This window comes from Mya arenaria, chromosome 4 (genome assembly GCF_026914265.1).
Source record: "Mya arenaria isolate MELC-2E11 chromosome 4, ASM2691426v1".
Taxonomy (NCBI): Eukaryota; Metazoa; Mollusca; class Bivalvia; order Myida; family Myidae; genus Mya; species Mya arenaria.
This window is the reverse complement of record NC_069125.1, coordinates 34,458,883-34,474,761: the sequence shown is the minus strand read 5'-3', so window position 1 is coordinate 34,474,761 and position 15,879 is coordinate 34,458,883. Positions and strand designations below refer to the sequence as shown.

Sequence of the window (15,879 nt, the reverse complement as noted above, 5' to 3'; positions counted from 1 at the left end):
CCATGTACCCGTCAAAATGGCGTCTGCAGTGTTAAATCTTAGTCGGGTCATTAGAAAAACAGCGTTTTCACCCAGATACACTGCAAACATTGCTTACTTGTTAAAGAAAAATGAATTTCATAACAGTTCATCAAAATATGGTTAGTTTTTTTGAAGGACATTTCATTTGATAAGCAGTAATATGGTGTAAGGATTGAGACCTTGACATTAAACTGAACTTAATTAAAAACCGGATAATCAGTTTCGGATAACACATTTTCTTGTTGGCCTTGAATACAATTAGTGCTCACAGATGTGGATAATTTCAACTGATTTGAATCTGCTTGAAGTAATTGATGAACTGTTTTTTGCTCATGGGGAAATAATCCAGTAGAAACTGTAGTCACTCAACTATTAGTCTAAAATAATAGACGTGTTATACGGGATTCTTCCAATCCCTAACGTCTAAACGGGAATGTGCCAAAAACGGGGGTATTGAAATTGTTTATAGTGAAGTATTTTATGGTTGAAATGGATCATAAAGAGTTAAATTCATATTTTGCCATGTAAGTGAAATGTTATTTTGCACTAAACAAGCATTTAATGCATTAAAACAAGTTGTTTACCTTTCTAATAAAACGAAAGTTGACTGACACAGATAACAATTATGCGAAGGGGAACAACTCGATACAATCGTAATAACTCGGCCTCCTCCGACAAAGCTTCGAGATAGACCTCGTTATACAATCGTAACATCTCGGCCATGGCCAAAATGTTCCGAGCGATTTAAAACTGTGCCCTGAAGCCTTGCAGGTGCCCTTCATGTATAATATCGTTACGTTTTGACAGAATGAAATGAAGAAAAGCCGTCAAACTCATAATTATAAGTTGGATATTTTTTGTGTGCGTACGGAACTAATATAAAATAACATTATCTGGTAATATTTCTTGTTTTTATGATATTTTATAGACGCTATATGCTTTAACCCGGAATCCTGATCGGAACAACTACCCACTTTTGATACTAAACAATTTGTACGTGAAGGATTTGCCATATCAAAAATCTAAAAAAAATCTGTCAACGTACAATTATTTGGACTACTCAACTATTTATAGTTTTTTTTTATACTTTTTAAAAGGTTTATTGGTCAATTTAAGCATAACCTGTGTTTTAAACTTTCTTCAGAAATATCCAACTATATTTCGAAATTGTCTTTTTTTCATTGTCAGACTACTCAATGTTTTTATCAAAGATGGATTTTGCATTTTTTATTTGATTTTAAATTGTCTACAATAACACTGCATGACATCACAATGTTATCATTTTACAGGATGTAACATATTATTGAATTAGCCATTCAGAATGATTTTTTTTTATCTTGTTTTTATTCAATGAAGTTTCCTGGCGATTATTAAAGTCTACTGGCACATTGAAGTACAAACATGTATACATTTGTTGAAGGACACACACACTTTTGTTTTACTTACATGATGAGCTTAATCCGAAACTCAGAAATGTATCGATTAAGAACAAGGCAAAGTGCTTCCTTCCCTTTGCATTATAAAACACAACGCTCGTCTAGGTTGATCATTGCATAGGAGTTGGTGTTTCTATATAGGTGGTATTCTTTGATTTCAGGTCAAAATGGTTGTCAGTTGAAAAAATATTAAATGTATTGTGGTAATGGTGCGCCCTATTAACAAATTAAATCATTACCAATGTGAACATTAAGCTAAGTGAACATATGTTGATTTCATATCCTAATTATCTGTTGACTGGTATTAAAATACAACCCTGACATTCAAATTTTAATAAAAATAAAATATGGAAAAAAAATGTCTAAAAGTAATACATTTAAATTTCAGCATCTTCTGAAATATGTATGCCGTCCTTGTCACCGACAATGTCAGAGGGAACTATTGTGAAATGGTACAAGAAAGAAGGTAGTTGTTTCAATTAATTAATCATACGTTATGGTTATTAAATTCATGTTGGCATTGCAAAATTATATTGTCAGCTCTGAGATCAAGCTAGAAGACAACAGAGCTTTATAGTCTCCATGAAGCTTTGCCCTAGTCTATTTTGGGGCTGACGAAAAAGAGAAACTTAAGGGATAGAATATCATCAAAAAAATTATTTTAATTTGAACTTCAAATTTGTTTAAATAGTTATCATTGTTTACAATTTAAGTTTAGCTTGGTCCTTGCTATTTAAAGTGTGAAATGTTTTATTTCAATATATTCTTTTTAATGTAGATGTTATGAAATTATGTGAAACTGTGAGTGAGTGCATAACTGTTTTTTGACACTTAATGTCAACATTTCCATGTTGTAGGCGATGTGATCAACGCTGGTGATGTCTTATGTGATGTACAGACTGACAAAGCTGTTGTCTCCTTTGATACTGAAGATGACGGAATACTTGCCAAAATTCTGGTTAGATTCATGTTATAAATACAAATGTGTAATCTTCAGTACCAGGCATTTTTTTCTTACTCATTTCATGGCAGTCAGATATTTTTACTCAGGTTCATACTTGATGGAAAAATTCTTATAAGTCATAGGAAATCCCCAACTTTGACAAGTTACTCCTGGAAATTTTTATTGCCTATTTAAAGATTGTATTGACAGAAATTGAATATTCCAATTTTGGGGGAGCAAATTTTTAATCGAGGCAGGCAAAGAAAAAAACCTGAATACAACTTAATGTGTCTTCTTTTGTTAATACCTTAAGCAGCTGAGTTTTAGCTTGTCTATTTTCCAAAACAAGGGGGAAGTATTATTAAAAGGTCATCATAACCTTCATTGCTTGATTGTTGTCACCACTGTCATCACTGTTGTGGTTGGTATCGAACAAACCTTTCAGTGGTCAAATTCTGATGATGCCAAGTGATAGTGTAAGAATTTGGGCTTGTTCATCCAAAAGTCTAATGTCAATGACTGGCATTTCAATTTGTTGTTTGTTATTTTTTAATATATTCCAATGACCCAATGTATACATGAAATGTGAATGTGTAGCAAGGCCCTGGCTTGAATAAATATAGAGTTATGCCCAATGATTGATTAGACTTAAAGGACATTCATTGGTATACATTTGCTGAACACTCTTTAGTAATTTAGTGTTTTACTTAATCAAACAGAAGCCAGAAAACACCACAGACATCAAGGTTGGCGCATTAATCGCCATCATGGTTGAGGAGGGTGATGACTGGCAGAATGTGGAGGTTCCCGCTGAAACAGAGGCTGCCCCATCCTCTCCTGCTCCACCCACTCAAGACAAGCCAACTCCTGACACACCCATCCAACCTCTAGCAGGGGCAACAAAGATAGGGCATGACGAATTACATGGGGCTGGGTGAGCCTTATTTTGTTAGGTTTATTAGATGTCTAGAACTCTGTGGTCATGTTAACATATAGTATTTATCTTGAAGATTTCTTGTTTTCAGAGAAAAGAAAATGGTGTTTACTGCTAGTCAAAACACAAGAAATACATGTTCATTGAAGCTGACTATTTTCTTGATGAAAATATGTGTAAATTTGCATTGTAAATCTATGTACAATTGAATAATGAATATTTATTTCTGATCAATCATGGTTATTAACATGTATGTCACTAGGATGTTTTTTTTCACCCCAAACTTGGTTTGTAATTAGAACAATATGTTAATACCAGCATGTTATAGGATGATTTTCATTTTGATTATTTATTTATTTAATAATTTGCAAAGAAATGTGATAAGCATCTCATTTGGAAACTTCTTCATTATTAGTTGTTTAAAGTTAAAAAAAAAACATTAAAAAGTATAAAGACATATTAGCATGAACTCATGTCTATTATCAAAGCTCATCTGATTAAACAAGTATTTATAATAAAGATAGTAATATATTTTTTTTATTTTCAGTATTGGCCCTTCCGTAAGAAAGTTACTGGAAGAGTATGGAGTTCATGTAAAAGACGTTCAGGGTGCAGGTCCACAAGGCAGAATCACAAAGGGGTAACACAGATTTGAATATTGAGTTTCTATGTTAAAGTGACACTAAATCAAGATGCATTTGATCCATTTTAAGCTCAACTATTCAAAGAATAAAGAGAGCTATACTACTCATCCTAGCGTCGGCATAGGTGGTTGAGGTTTTGCATGTAATCACCTTCAAGTCATAATCTCAGCAAATGCATTATGTACTGCATTGGAACTTTAGATCGATGTATTCCCAACTATCTAACCTACTTAATTAATGAAGTTAGATAACAATTATTTGAAGGTAATGCAAATTTTGGGCCTTTATTATCCAACTTAGAAATTCTGGTTACAGCTTTTTATGTAAGCTCACATTAGTTAATATCTCAGCAACTGCTTGATATATTGCATTGAGACTATGCAATGGTACTCAACCATCCAAACTCCTTTAATGACCAATTTGGATAACTCTATTTTGCATTCGACTCTGGTTAAGAATGGCAAAGTCATGGGCTGACTTGACTTAAGAATTTGAAACAAATGCTTGCGCAACATTCTTCTATATTTTTATGATTCTATACATTGTCTCATATTAAGGCAAATTAATCAGACATGTATAGTTTTTAATTTATTGCTGTTAATGCTATATCCAATGTGTTCAAAATAACCACAAATTTATAAGACCTGCGCTGGTAAAAATGTTTACCAGGCTTATTCAAATTATGGATTTTATAAAGCAAGGCTTGTTAACAATTGTGGTGCTGAGCACTAATGTAAGAAGCTAGGCGTGTTCATCAAAAGTCTAAACTTGCTGACTGTTTCTAGTATATTATCGCCTGAAAACAATCCCTGGTTAAATATCAAAGAACATGCAATATACAATGTACACATATTTTGTTAGCACATTGAAGAAGATTGATTCTATTCTTATACATGTATATGGTTCATCCTATGCCGTCTACATGTACATGTATAGTTGAGATCTCTAGATAGCATGGATATGTTTCTGTAGAACCTTGACTGTGACCGTTTGACCTACTTTTTTATTTTTGAAATTTTAGCATTGAATTTGGACCATGTGTACAGTCTTGAAAGCAAATATCAATGTAGTGCTGGATGACCTATACTATGACATTTATCTTCTTTCTTATTTTTGAAGCTACATCAATATCATTTGGACCATGGATCATGTGAACAGTTTTGAAAAGAAATATCAATGTTGTACTTTGATTACTTTGACTATGACCTTTGACCTACTTTCTTATTTTTGAAGCTATAGAAATGAAATGAAATGTGGACCATTTGTACAGTTTTAAAAACAAATATCAATGTTGTGCTTGTGTCAATGTTGATGACCTCAGCCACTACAAAATTTGCTAGAGTTTTATCCGTAGTTGCATTGCCATAAACGAATAAACTCTTTCGGTTTCATAAAAAAAGGTTTAAAACTTTCACTTAGGTGAGAGACTTAGGGCTACCATGGCCCTCTTGTTTTAAATTACTTGAAATGGCCGTGGTGTTTAAAAGTCTTGCAAAACTTAAACCCTGTTGAGGTCTCTATGCAAGACAAACTTACTCTATATAAAATAGAAAGAGTTATACCTGTCTTGGGCAGAGACCTATTTTGTAATGTTGGTAATGGCAATATACATTTTAGCAGCAGGTCCTTTGAATCTTGTCAAAATAATTCTTAAGTTAGCATTGTACCACTTAATACTACTTGTTTGGTTTCTACTTGCACAGATGTGTTAAATATAATCAGAGCAGGTAACCTCAAATGACAGGTCCCTCCCTTGGGCAATTTTCCCTCGGCCCTACCCCCCTCTAGCATTGTACCACTTAATACAACGTGTATGGTTTCTGCTTGCAGAGATGTCTTAAAGGTAATTAAAGCAAAAAATCTCCAGAGACAGGCACCTCCCTCTGGCGATGCTCCCCAGTCCCCACCCCCCTCTGGGGCACCTGCCCAACCAACAATGATTGACACATCTGCAGCAGGGGGATATGTGCCCACACTTGTACCAGAATTTGGTATGTAGCTCTATGACTTTACTTTGCACGATCGGAATATAAGAATCAAAATAAAATTATACTTCATCCATGTAACTGTTGCAAGTTTTATAATATGTCACTATTAAACATTTTAATTAAAGTATGCTATGCTTAGTCAATGATGTGAATGCCAGGTGACTTCAAATTATTTTAGTATCATTTGTAAGGGGTTTTATTTTTATGTATAAACAAAGATAGAACAAAATTATACTTGAATAAAATACTATTTGTACAAACTTATTTTGGCCTAGAAATGAAAAATACTTTTGAGTTAAAAAGAGAACAGATATTTAAGCTGCGAAATCTTAAAGCTGCACTCTCACAGATATACCGTTTTTCCAACTCTTATTTTTTGTCTTGGAATTGGAATATTTTTGCGTAAATGTCTTCAAACAAGTGATGAAAGACTGTTGAGAAAAGTTCAGATCGCAGATTTCATATTTCCATTCCAGATATAATGTGTTATGGCTTAAACCGTTACTAACGGTTTAAGAAAACTGCATAAAACATACATTTTGGAGAGGATATATAAAAATCTGTGATCTGATCTTTTGTCATCAGTCTTTCACTGGTTCTCAGATATTTATGCAATAAACTGGTCGTTCCAAGACAAAAAATAAAAAAAATTATCAAAATGTTCAATCTGTGAGAGTGCAGCTTTAGAGATGCACATTTACTCCCAAATAAGAATTACCACAATTAACACAATTGTTTTAACTTACCGAAAAAGGTTGAATACATATCAAAACAATGGCTATTATGAAGGATACAGTGTTTTATTTGAAAGAATTAAAAAACTAAAATGCTTTCTCCGTTGATTTCAGATGGAGAAGAGTATATTGACATCCCCAACACTGGAATGAGATCAACCATAGCAAAACGTCTCACACTGTCAAAGGTAGTACATGTGTACTAGCAAAAATAATCACTCCAAAAAAACCTTAAAAAAATACCTCTGGTTCAGGTTACCCGACCCTACCTCCGAAAGAGGCACCGACCTGACTGTTTTCATAGTCTGTTGGTTACAAAGATAATAATTGAATAATAGATATATATATATGAAATCAATATTTTGTGTGTCTGCTTTAATAGCTTTATACTGAGGAATACTTTAATGGAATTCCCCAATGATGACAATTATATTATTACGTAAAGCTTTATGAAAAATATTAAAAAAATCTACCTACCTTACCTATTTTTGGACAGGATGTTTTCCACACAATTTAATTTTTTTGGCCTTAATCAAATGTGACTATTAAATATTATTGTTGTATTTAACAACAAAATAATTACATAGACAAATCATTTTTAATAAAGAAGCTAAGACAGTATAGTTAAATGCATCCTTATGTACATGTATAAAGCTTTTAATTGAAACATCAGAAATACTTTATTTCTTTGTAAAATGAATACTTATCGTATCCATAAAAAACTATTGAACTAGACATCTTTATAAGATTTATTATTTGCATTTGATTTCTATGAAGGAACTGCATCAATTATGTTTTAAACGGTACTCTTATTGTCACAAAAATGAAATGTTCAGTATTATACTCGTTTTGTCATTCTGTTTCAGACAACAATCCCTCACTCATACGCGACTATGGATTGCAATGTTGGGCCAGTTACTGCCCTTAGAAAACAACTCATAAAAGACAGCATTAAAGTCTCTGTCAATGACTTCATCATAAAATCAGCTGCATTGGCTCTGCAGGTAAGTATTTTATAAATTTTGTCTTAATTGAGTTGAACAGTCCATCTTGTCAACTGAAGGCATAAGCCAAGAACGACAGTGTATGCCAAGGGTTGACAACATGCACTCTTCCCCTCAAGGGAGGGGGGGGGGGCAATATTCATTTTATTATTCCAAACAAAGCTTAATTTATTTATTTATTTAAATCTGGGTTTGATATTTTACTAAATTCACAGAGCAACACTTGTTTGATACCAAAATATAAACAAAGGGCCTAAATTGCACAGCCAAATCAGTAGAAGAATAACCATGCATCTCATTGTACTATCATGTCAGCAGATTGTAGTGTCCTAGTGGGAAACAGTGTGGGATAACAGTTAAAATTGTGACACGCTGATGTTTACTATATGTTGTATAGCAGTGGTCGAAATTAACACAAGCATGCAAGCCCTGCTCTGGTCTCAAATTCTGAATTTTATATAGCAGGACTTATTCAAAACTTTGATGCCCAGCAATAGTATAAGAATTCAGGCCTGTTTATACAAAACTCTAATTCTGATGACTGTTATTGGAAATGAAAGGACTTAGGCATGATAATGTTTTCTGTGTCTTGTTGGTTTCCCATTTTATGATGAATTTTGTCATAAGCTGATGAGTGATAATTAATAATGTTCAGTGAATGCATAGATTTCGAATCATTAACAAGTAGCTATTCTTCTGAGTTCTGACTATTATTATTTTACCATGGGATTAAGGGCTTGAGCCAAACAGGGCACACTTTTTCATGACGTAAGTACTTGTTGTTACTAAGGAGATGGACTCGAGCGTGATTCTACACATGTTATAAGCTGTCAGCTTGACTCAGTCAAGCTAATATTAACTGCTGTAAACTAAAATTATCATAAATAATTATACTGCCACTTCTCAAAGTGAAGTCTGTCCTGTTTCTGTCCAATCTATAAGATCTTTCTCATTCATGGTCAGATTTTAAAACATTTGGCAAAAGTGACCACCATAGCATGTGGATGTGTTGTGCACAAGAACTGTGTCCCTACCTTCAAAGTCAAGGGCACAGCAACCCTCTGAGCTTAGTGTATTTTGCTATATAAGACTTGCTGAAAATAGTTTGTGTTCAGTCCATAACTTTCTCATTCATTGTTGGATTTTAAAACATTTGGCAAAATTGACCATCATAGCATGGGAATGTGTTGCCCACAAGACCTGTGTCCCAACCTTCAAGGTCTAGGTCAAAGAGACCTTATTAGCTTAGTATGTTTTGCTTTACAAGACTTATTGAAAATAGGTTGTGTCCAGTCCATATAAATCTCATTCATGGTCGGAATGTAATTTTTTTCAGAGGGTACCACAGGTGAATTCAGTGTGGCAGAATGATGAACCAGCCTCCATGTTGAATGTGGACATATGTGTAGCAGTAGCCACAGACAATGGCTTAATTACGCCCATAGTTCAAAATACACCACAGCTCGCTGTAGACGAAATCTCTTCAACAGTTAAGGTAGGGAGAATAGTGACTTGTTATCAACCTAACCATTTTGGACATTTTATGTATTCGGAGCATTTTATATGTATTGGCAACAACGTTGTGTTACTGTTATTGCAAGTGTCTTGGCAGAAAGGTCTTTTTACGTCTCTGAGAGTATTCCTTTTTTGCTTCTACACTTGAGCAGTGAGATCCAGTCTGAAAATCCCTATGTAAGAGCTTCACTCAGTATATTGTTGATTATAAGGCACTTTCAACGACACTGTACGTCTCAAAATGACTTCTGCAAAGCTGACTTGATGTGAGGATTCAACCAGAAGTCACAAAGTGATAGGTCTTGCTTTTGTCCACAACTTTGAGTTTATTGCAACAACTTGAAACCGCTCACCCTGGTATATGGGCACTTCATATTATCGTGGTCAATATCAGTGGAGAGAATTTGATCCCTATAAAATATGCCTTTGACACTACTGGGATCAGGTACTGGGACTCGGGCTTCAATCCCCTTACTGTAAAAATAAAAGCCTAAATGATCCAGCTGGCACTCCTGCTGCATCTAGCAATAACTGGATGCTTATTAATTTGACCCACCACCATTGCTGGCTGGCTAAAAAGAATATAACCATGTTTCATAACCAGTGACAATCTCTCTTAACCGCTGAGGGTCCTTGTGTTAGAAGTTGAAAAGCAACGCTAATGCCTTTTCAACATGTGCCAGCTTCTGTTCTGAGGTCAACAAATGCAGTATACACTGTGTGCAAACCTTTGCTTTTTTTCTTTAAAATCAAACACACTTGACAGATTTATCCCTGAAACTCTTCCACTGCAAGTCGGGCATCTTGCTCTATTATGGATTTGACGATTTTTGGATAAATATTTTCCAATTTATGAACAATTTCGATAGCTTTAACCAAACCAAAAATAAAACAGGCTTTAAACACTTGTTTGCTGTAAAACTATTCCTATGATTATAACTATAGTTATATACGATACCTGTTAAAAATGCACACAAATATTTTTTCATACGAGCATTATTAAGATTTAAACGACTGTATGATATCTATTTGTCATTTAAATGTATGATTACAGGATCTGGCTGAGCGAGCCCGGGCAAATAAACTTCAACTGCATGAGTTTCAAGGAGGAACTTTCACGTAAGTGCAGGGTCTGCGTATTCATAAAACATCTTTAGTCATTTGTTTACTTTTATAATAGTTACTTTCCCAATTTGAACATTAGTGCTCCAGCTAGGCATAAATAGCAGGGGAGGGCACCACGCTGCCCCTTTTCGGCACCCTGCTGCCTTTTACTACACCCTGCTGTGCGCTTTTGTTTGACAGAGTAAATTTCAGAATTAAGCATAGAAATAATACATAATTATTTATTTTGACACTAAAGTAGAGATAACAGGTTAGGTATTCATAACAAGCTGTTAGTATTGAAAGTAATTACAGCTCGTACACAATAAGAATTGAACCTTGGCCTTTATTAATTAATGCCCAATTAAGGCTCATTCAATGCGCATCAAAAGTGCCCTTTCTGACCAAGCACCCTGCCCTTTTCATATCCTGGCTGGAGCACTGAAACCTCACTGGTCATAATTATGATATGAGTTCTGGTTTCTGTTTTGATTGCCCAAATGTTCATTCACACAAACAATTATAAATGACATATATGTTTACCATTTAATATTAACCGTTATACCAAATAATATCAATGTGATCAAATATATGAGTTCTTAATATATAAAGTTCTTAGGATAGGATGAGGTGTTCTATGGATACTGGCCAATGTTTTATTGTGTTAAATAGAGACTGATATGGAAACATTTGACAATGAGCAGAAGTTCTATTAAAAAATAAATTAAATTGAATACTACCTTTTTCTTTCTCTTAGATTCTTTCTCTGTATATTTGTCATATATATGCAGTCATATTTAACAATGTATAGATTGTTCAGAACTCTGTTAAAGTTAACAACATTGTTAACATCATCGTTGTTAACTTTCAAATCGTTACAGCACTGGAAGTTTAATGGATACCCGTGTGATCTGTAGTATTTCTAGCAAGATTTGAGGCAGCTGTTTTAGCTGTACTTGTCTTATGCAAAGATATGAGCACATCATAAAATAGTTCACATTCATTAGTTGGCAATGTTGTTAACTTTAAAGGGACAACGCCAGATGATACAATTGATACAAAAGAAGAAAAGAAAAAAATCAAAAACTAACATTGAATTGATATTGTTGTGTACAACGCATTAAATCTTATTACTGATGAATTCCATCGCTTATGACGCACAATTCAAAATTTACTGGGGTTGTCTACCAATTTAAAAATAGCGTTGGTATATGTATCTGTATTAAAGCACCTGACTTTCACATGCTAAATATACACACTATAATCTAGGAAACCCTTATGCATAAATTTTGAATGGGTTAACTCAACTGAGACAGCTACAAATCTTGTAAAATTATTTATTATTTGGCCTCATACTAGTTCATATTGATAATTCGAGGCTCGTCTTGTGGAAATAATGTATTCGCCGATATTGTGACCATCTGGTGTCTAGCCCCTTTAACAAAGCACTGAGCAATCGGCCAAATGACACTGGTTATCATTTGGTATTGGCAACAACAAGAGGTTCTGTGAGCATTTTATCTCGAGTTAGTTACTCAGTAGTCTTATTTGCGTATATTGACTGTTAGAAATGTGCTAATTTGTTTGCACAAAAGTGTGTACAGATTTATGATTTAAAGCGGTTTGTTTGTTTACCATAGTGTATTGTATACAAGATTCAAGATACAAGAATCTCTAAAGATGGGTATATGACAAGAAACATTAGCTCATTGAGCTATTTTCCGACATCAATAACAAACTAACATAACATAAAAATGAATATGTGACTTGGAAATAAAAGCATGAAAAATAATTTACTTTTTTATTGTATGATAAATGTTAAGGCTTGGTTCAACAGTATTTATTTTTTAACAAGCCAGATGTTTTTACAAAGAAACATATCATATGTCTAATTGTCTAGGATATAGGAGTAAGCCATACACATGTATGAAACCTCTTTCCTTTTTCAAGAATTTGGTATCAATACATTGCTAGGTTTGGTTAAGACTTGTAAATTTGATGAAAGCAAAAACCATAACTAAAACTTATGTATCTTTAAAAGCATGTACCAAAATAATTGAAAAAAAGCATTTTCTGATTTTCAGAATATCTAACCTAGGAATGTTCGGTATTGGAGAATTCTCTGCAGTGATTAACCCTCCTCAGACAGCGATCCTGGCAGTTGGCTCGTCTCGTCTAGCGATTGGCCAGAATGGCAAACCAGAATCTCGCATGGCAGTTACTCTATCGTATGATGCACGAGTTATTGACGATTCAGAGGCATCATTGTTCTTGGAAGTTTTTAGAGACATTATTGAAAATCCGAGTTTACTTGTGAGTGGACGGCCAGCTTCAAAGAGACAGGACATATTATGAAGAATGGTTTTAGAAATAGGATGTTAAATTTGAGTGGTAATCCAGCATCAAAGAGACTGGAGATATTATGAAGAAAGGATTTAGAAATAGGATGATAAATTTGAGTGGTTGGCCAGCATCAAAGAGACAGGACATATGAAGAAAGGATTTAGAAATAGGAATTTAAATTTTTATTAAGAAGTTCATTCGCATGGATGTAAAATGATGAAGTTATTCTGTTTCTTTGGATGCTTGAATTGAAAGTTTTTTTCTATCTATTGACATTGATGTGGAGATGAATTATACATGTAGTGCATTTCTTTTTGATGATTAATCTCAATGTTTTTACACATCATTCAAATTAAAACATTAGATTAAAACTTTGTCAAATAAGGAAGTGAATCTTTCTTTTTACATTATATTTAATTTATGAATGTAAAGTGTTTCTATCTTTTTGTTGGGGATGAATTATTCTGCAATTTCCTTTGATAATATATTTCAAATTGTTTTAAATAATGAACATCAGTTTTAAAACTTAAGGATGCTAAATTATCAGAATTAAGTCAGAGGCGCTGCTGCATTTGGAAAACAAAGGAAAACACAGTTTTAAAAATTAAACTTTCGGATGAAAAAGCCAGAATTATTACACTGGTGCTTGGATTAAAAAAGCTTTTGCAAGCCCTGCGATAGTAAATACAGTAATTGAGCAAGCCAGTACTGGCTTTGCTATTTCGACCACTGAACATGTACAACGGCATACAAGTGCAAATACAAAACTGACTCTTTTGATAGCTGGAGAGGATATTAACTGTATGTCTGCTTGTTAATTTAAGCCATTGCTTCACATTATTTATTTTAATATAAAATGCTATATTTGTTCTTTTTTTAACATCTCGGAGTAAAAAGCTATTGGAATGAAGTGAATTTCGGGATACAATTCGGAAGTGGTAGGTCATGCTAAAAGATGAATTAAGGGACAGTTTCTAAAAGGTTTTCAGACCGTTAAATTGTTCTTATGCTGTATATAAGTAACATGGTTTAAGCTAACCTAGAATTTATCCTATTTTAAGGATACACCATTTAGTGCGCAGATTTACCCATTTCAACATGCCGTAATAACTATATTGAATTAAGATAAATCCATAAGTTTGGTATCATACATATTAAAGTGACACTCAGTATTTAAAATCAATACATACGCATGTAAAACAAAAATGAATTTAGAGTGATAAACCTTGAACTACTTGCTAAATTTTGCATTTACGGAAAATACTTATTACTGATAACAAGGTGGTTACCATGTATTTAAAAGCTGAAAACACACAAATATTGTATGACAGTTGGGTCCTAAAAGATTTACAGTAATCATCTATCAAGGTCTCATATGGTAAAAATACCATGTTTTCTGCACCTTTCTTCAAAACATGGTATCCTCCATAAGAACCATTGTTTTTGATATTTATTCATCCTTTGGGAAAAATTAAAACAATTGTGTTAATTGTGGTACATCTTTTTTAGGAGTAAGAGTGCATCTTTAAAGGGAGCAGAATGGCCTTTGGAGACAGCTAAATACCCCAGTATTTTTCTATTTGTTCATTCTGTGTTATCCTGAATAGAATTAGTGCTTTGCTCTTGATGTTGTCTGCAATTAAGAATGAAAACCTGCGTGTATACTTGAGCTATTCCATCACTCATTTCAGCTAAGAAAAAATCAGCAATAATAATGGTTTTGGTTAGTCAATCTAATATTGATATAATTTTAATAATGAAAAGAGAATGTTCAAAATACAGCACAAGCAGTATTTGAAATTATTTTGAGTTTTGTTTGATATTCAATTTCTTAAATTGAACATGAAATAACATATTTCATGGCAAGAACTGAATAATACTCTTAAAAACTTCTCAAATGGTGATTATTATATGTGGTTACCAGGCATTCTAGTGAGTGATGGAATATTTTGAGTTATTGTTTTGACATTTTGTTATTGATTGTATCTTGTTTAAATTACATAAGTGCTAATAAAAACAAAAGAAAAATATATGTTGTTGGTTATCTACAGTGTTAATGTAAAACGTACATAATTTAGCAGCTATGGGGAGACATATTGTTTTTGCCCTGTCCGTCAGTCCGTATGTCACATTTCGTTTCTGCTATAGAATGTTTGGACCAAGTAACTTCATAATTGGTATGCAGGTTGGTCATGACCAGTAGATGACCGATACATATTTTGAAATCAGTCAAAGGTCAACGTCGCGGTGACCTTCAGGTGAAAATGATATGTTGACGGTGCCATGAAGCTAAAAAAATGGTTTCTGCTCAATTACTAAAGCACTTTTTATGCCAGTTGGTCATAACTAGTACCTGACCTCTATTGATTTTGATATATGTAGGTCAAAGGTCAAGGTCGTGGTGACCATGAGGTGAAAAAAAACGGTTTCCGCTCAAAAATGAAGATCCTTGGGGTCCAGGAACTTCATACTTTATGTGCGATTTCGTCATGACTTACAGATGACCCCTATAGATTTTGAGATCAGTTGAGGTCAAGGTCGCAGTGACATGCAGCTGAAAAAGAATATGTTGCTGGTTACCTTTAGCTGAAAATGGTTTCTTGTCAAGAATTAAAGCACGTTTGCGCCCACGAACTTCATACATTTTACGCCAGTTGGTCATAACTAGTAGGTGACAATATTGATTTTGAGATCAGTAAGTCAAAGGTCAATGTCGCGGTGACCTTGAGGTGAAAAAAAGGTTTTGACCTAGCTTGCAGTCTTTAACGGCCAAACAGAATCATTTATTACATTATCGCCAAAATGTCATGCGACAAATTGATACTGTATCGGTAATCGATATTTCAAGCATTTATTTATCAGTTTCAAGTGGTATACCTTTTCTCTAACTTTGAGACCTCTATGGAATCTCTTTTGCACTGTACACTCGTGTTACCAGGATTCCGAGGCATCTCCGGACCAGTGACACGTACCAGTAACACATACACAAAAAAGCACAATCATTGCATCCACAAGACATGTTTAATGTATACATACTCATAATATTTTGAGAGCAATCAGCACAATATGCAAAACAAAAGTTTTGTTTCCTTATAAAAATCGCCTAACAGTGATTTAGTTTGACAAAATTGGTATGGTTATCAAAAACATAGTTATCGCCCTTTAAACACTCCGTCTTTGGAGATAATACACGCTGTGGTGAAATCACCAAAA

General features: G+C 33.8%; 1 protein-coding gene across 1 annotated transcript; it reads left to right on the top strand.

Annotated features, from left to right (window-relative positions):
- The first annotated feature begins 6 nt into the window (after positions 1–6).
- On the top strand, positions 7–14,690 carry LOC128232371 (pyruvate dehydrogenase protein X component, mitochondrial-like). Its single transcript, XM_052945882.1, has 11 exons — positions 7–140; positions 1,846–1,923; positions 2,315–2,415; positions 3,120–3,334; positions 3,882–3,974; positions 5,809–5,969; positions 6,815–6,888; positions 7,567–7,704; positions 9,041–9,199; positions 10,274–10,338; positions 12,408–14,690. Exons 1-11 carry the CDS (start codon positions 17–19, stop codon positions 12,676–12,678), a joined length of 1,479 nt encoding a protein of 492 aa, XP_052801842.1. The 5' UTR covers positions 7–16; the 3' UTR covers positions 12,679–14,690.
- Positions 14,691–15,879: the final 1,189 nt, after the last annotated feature.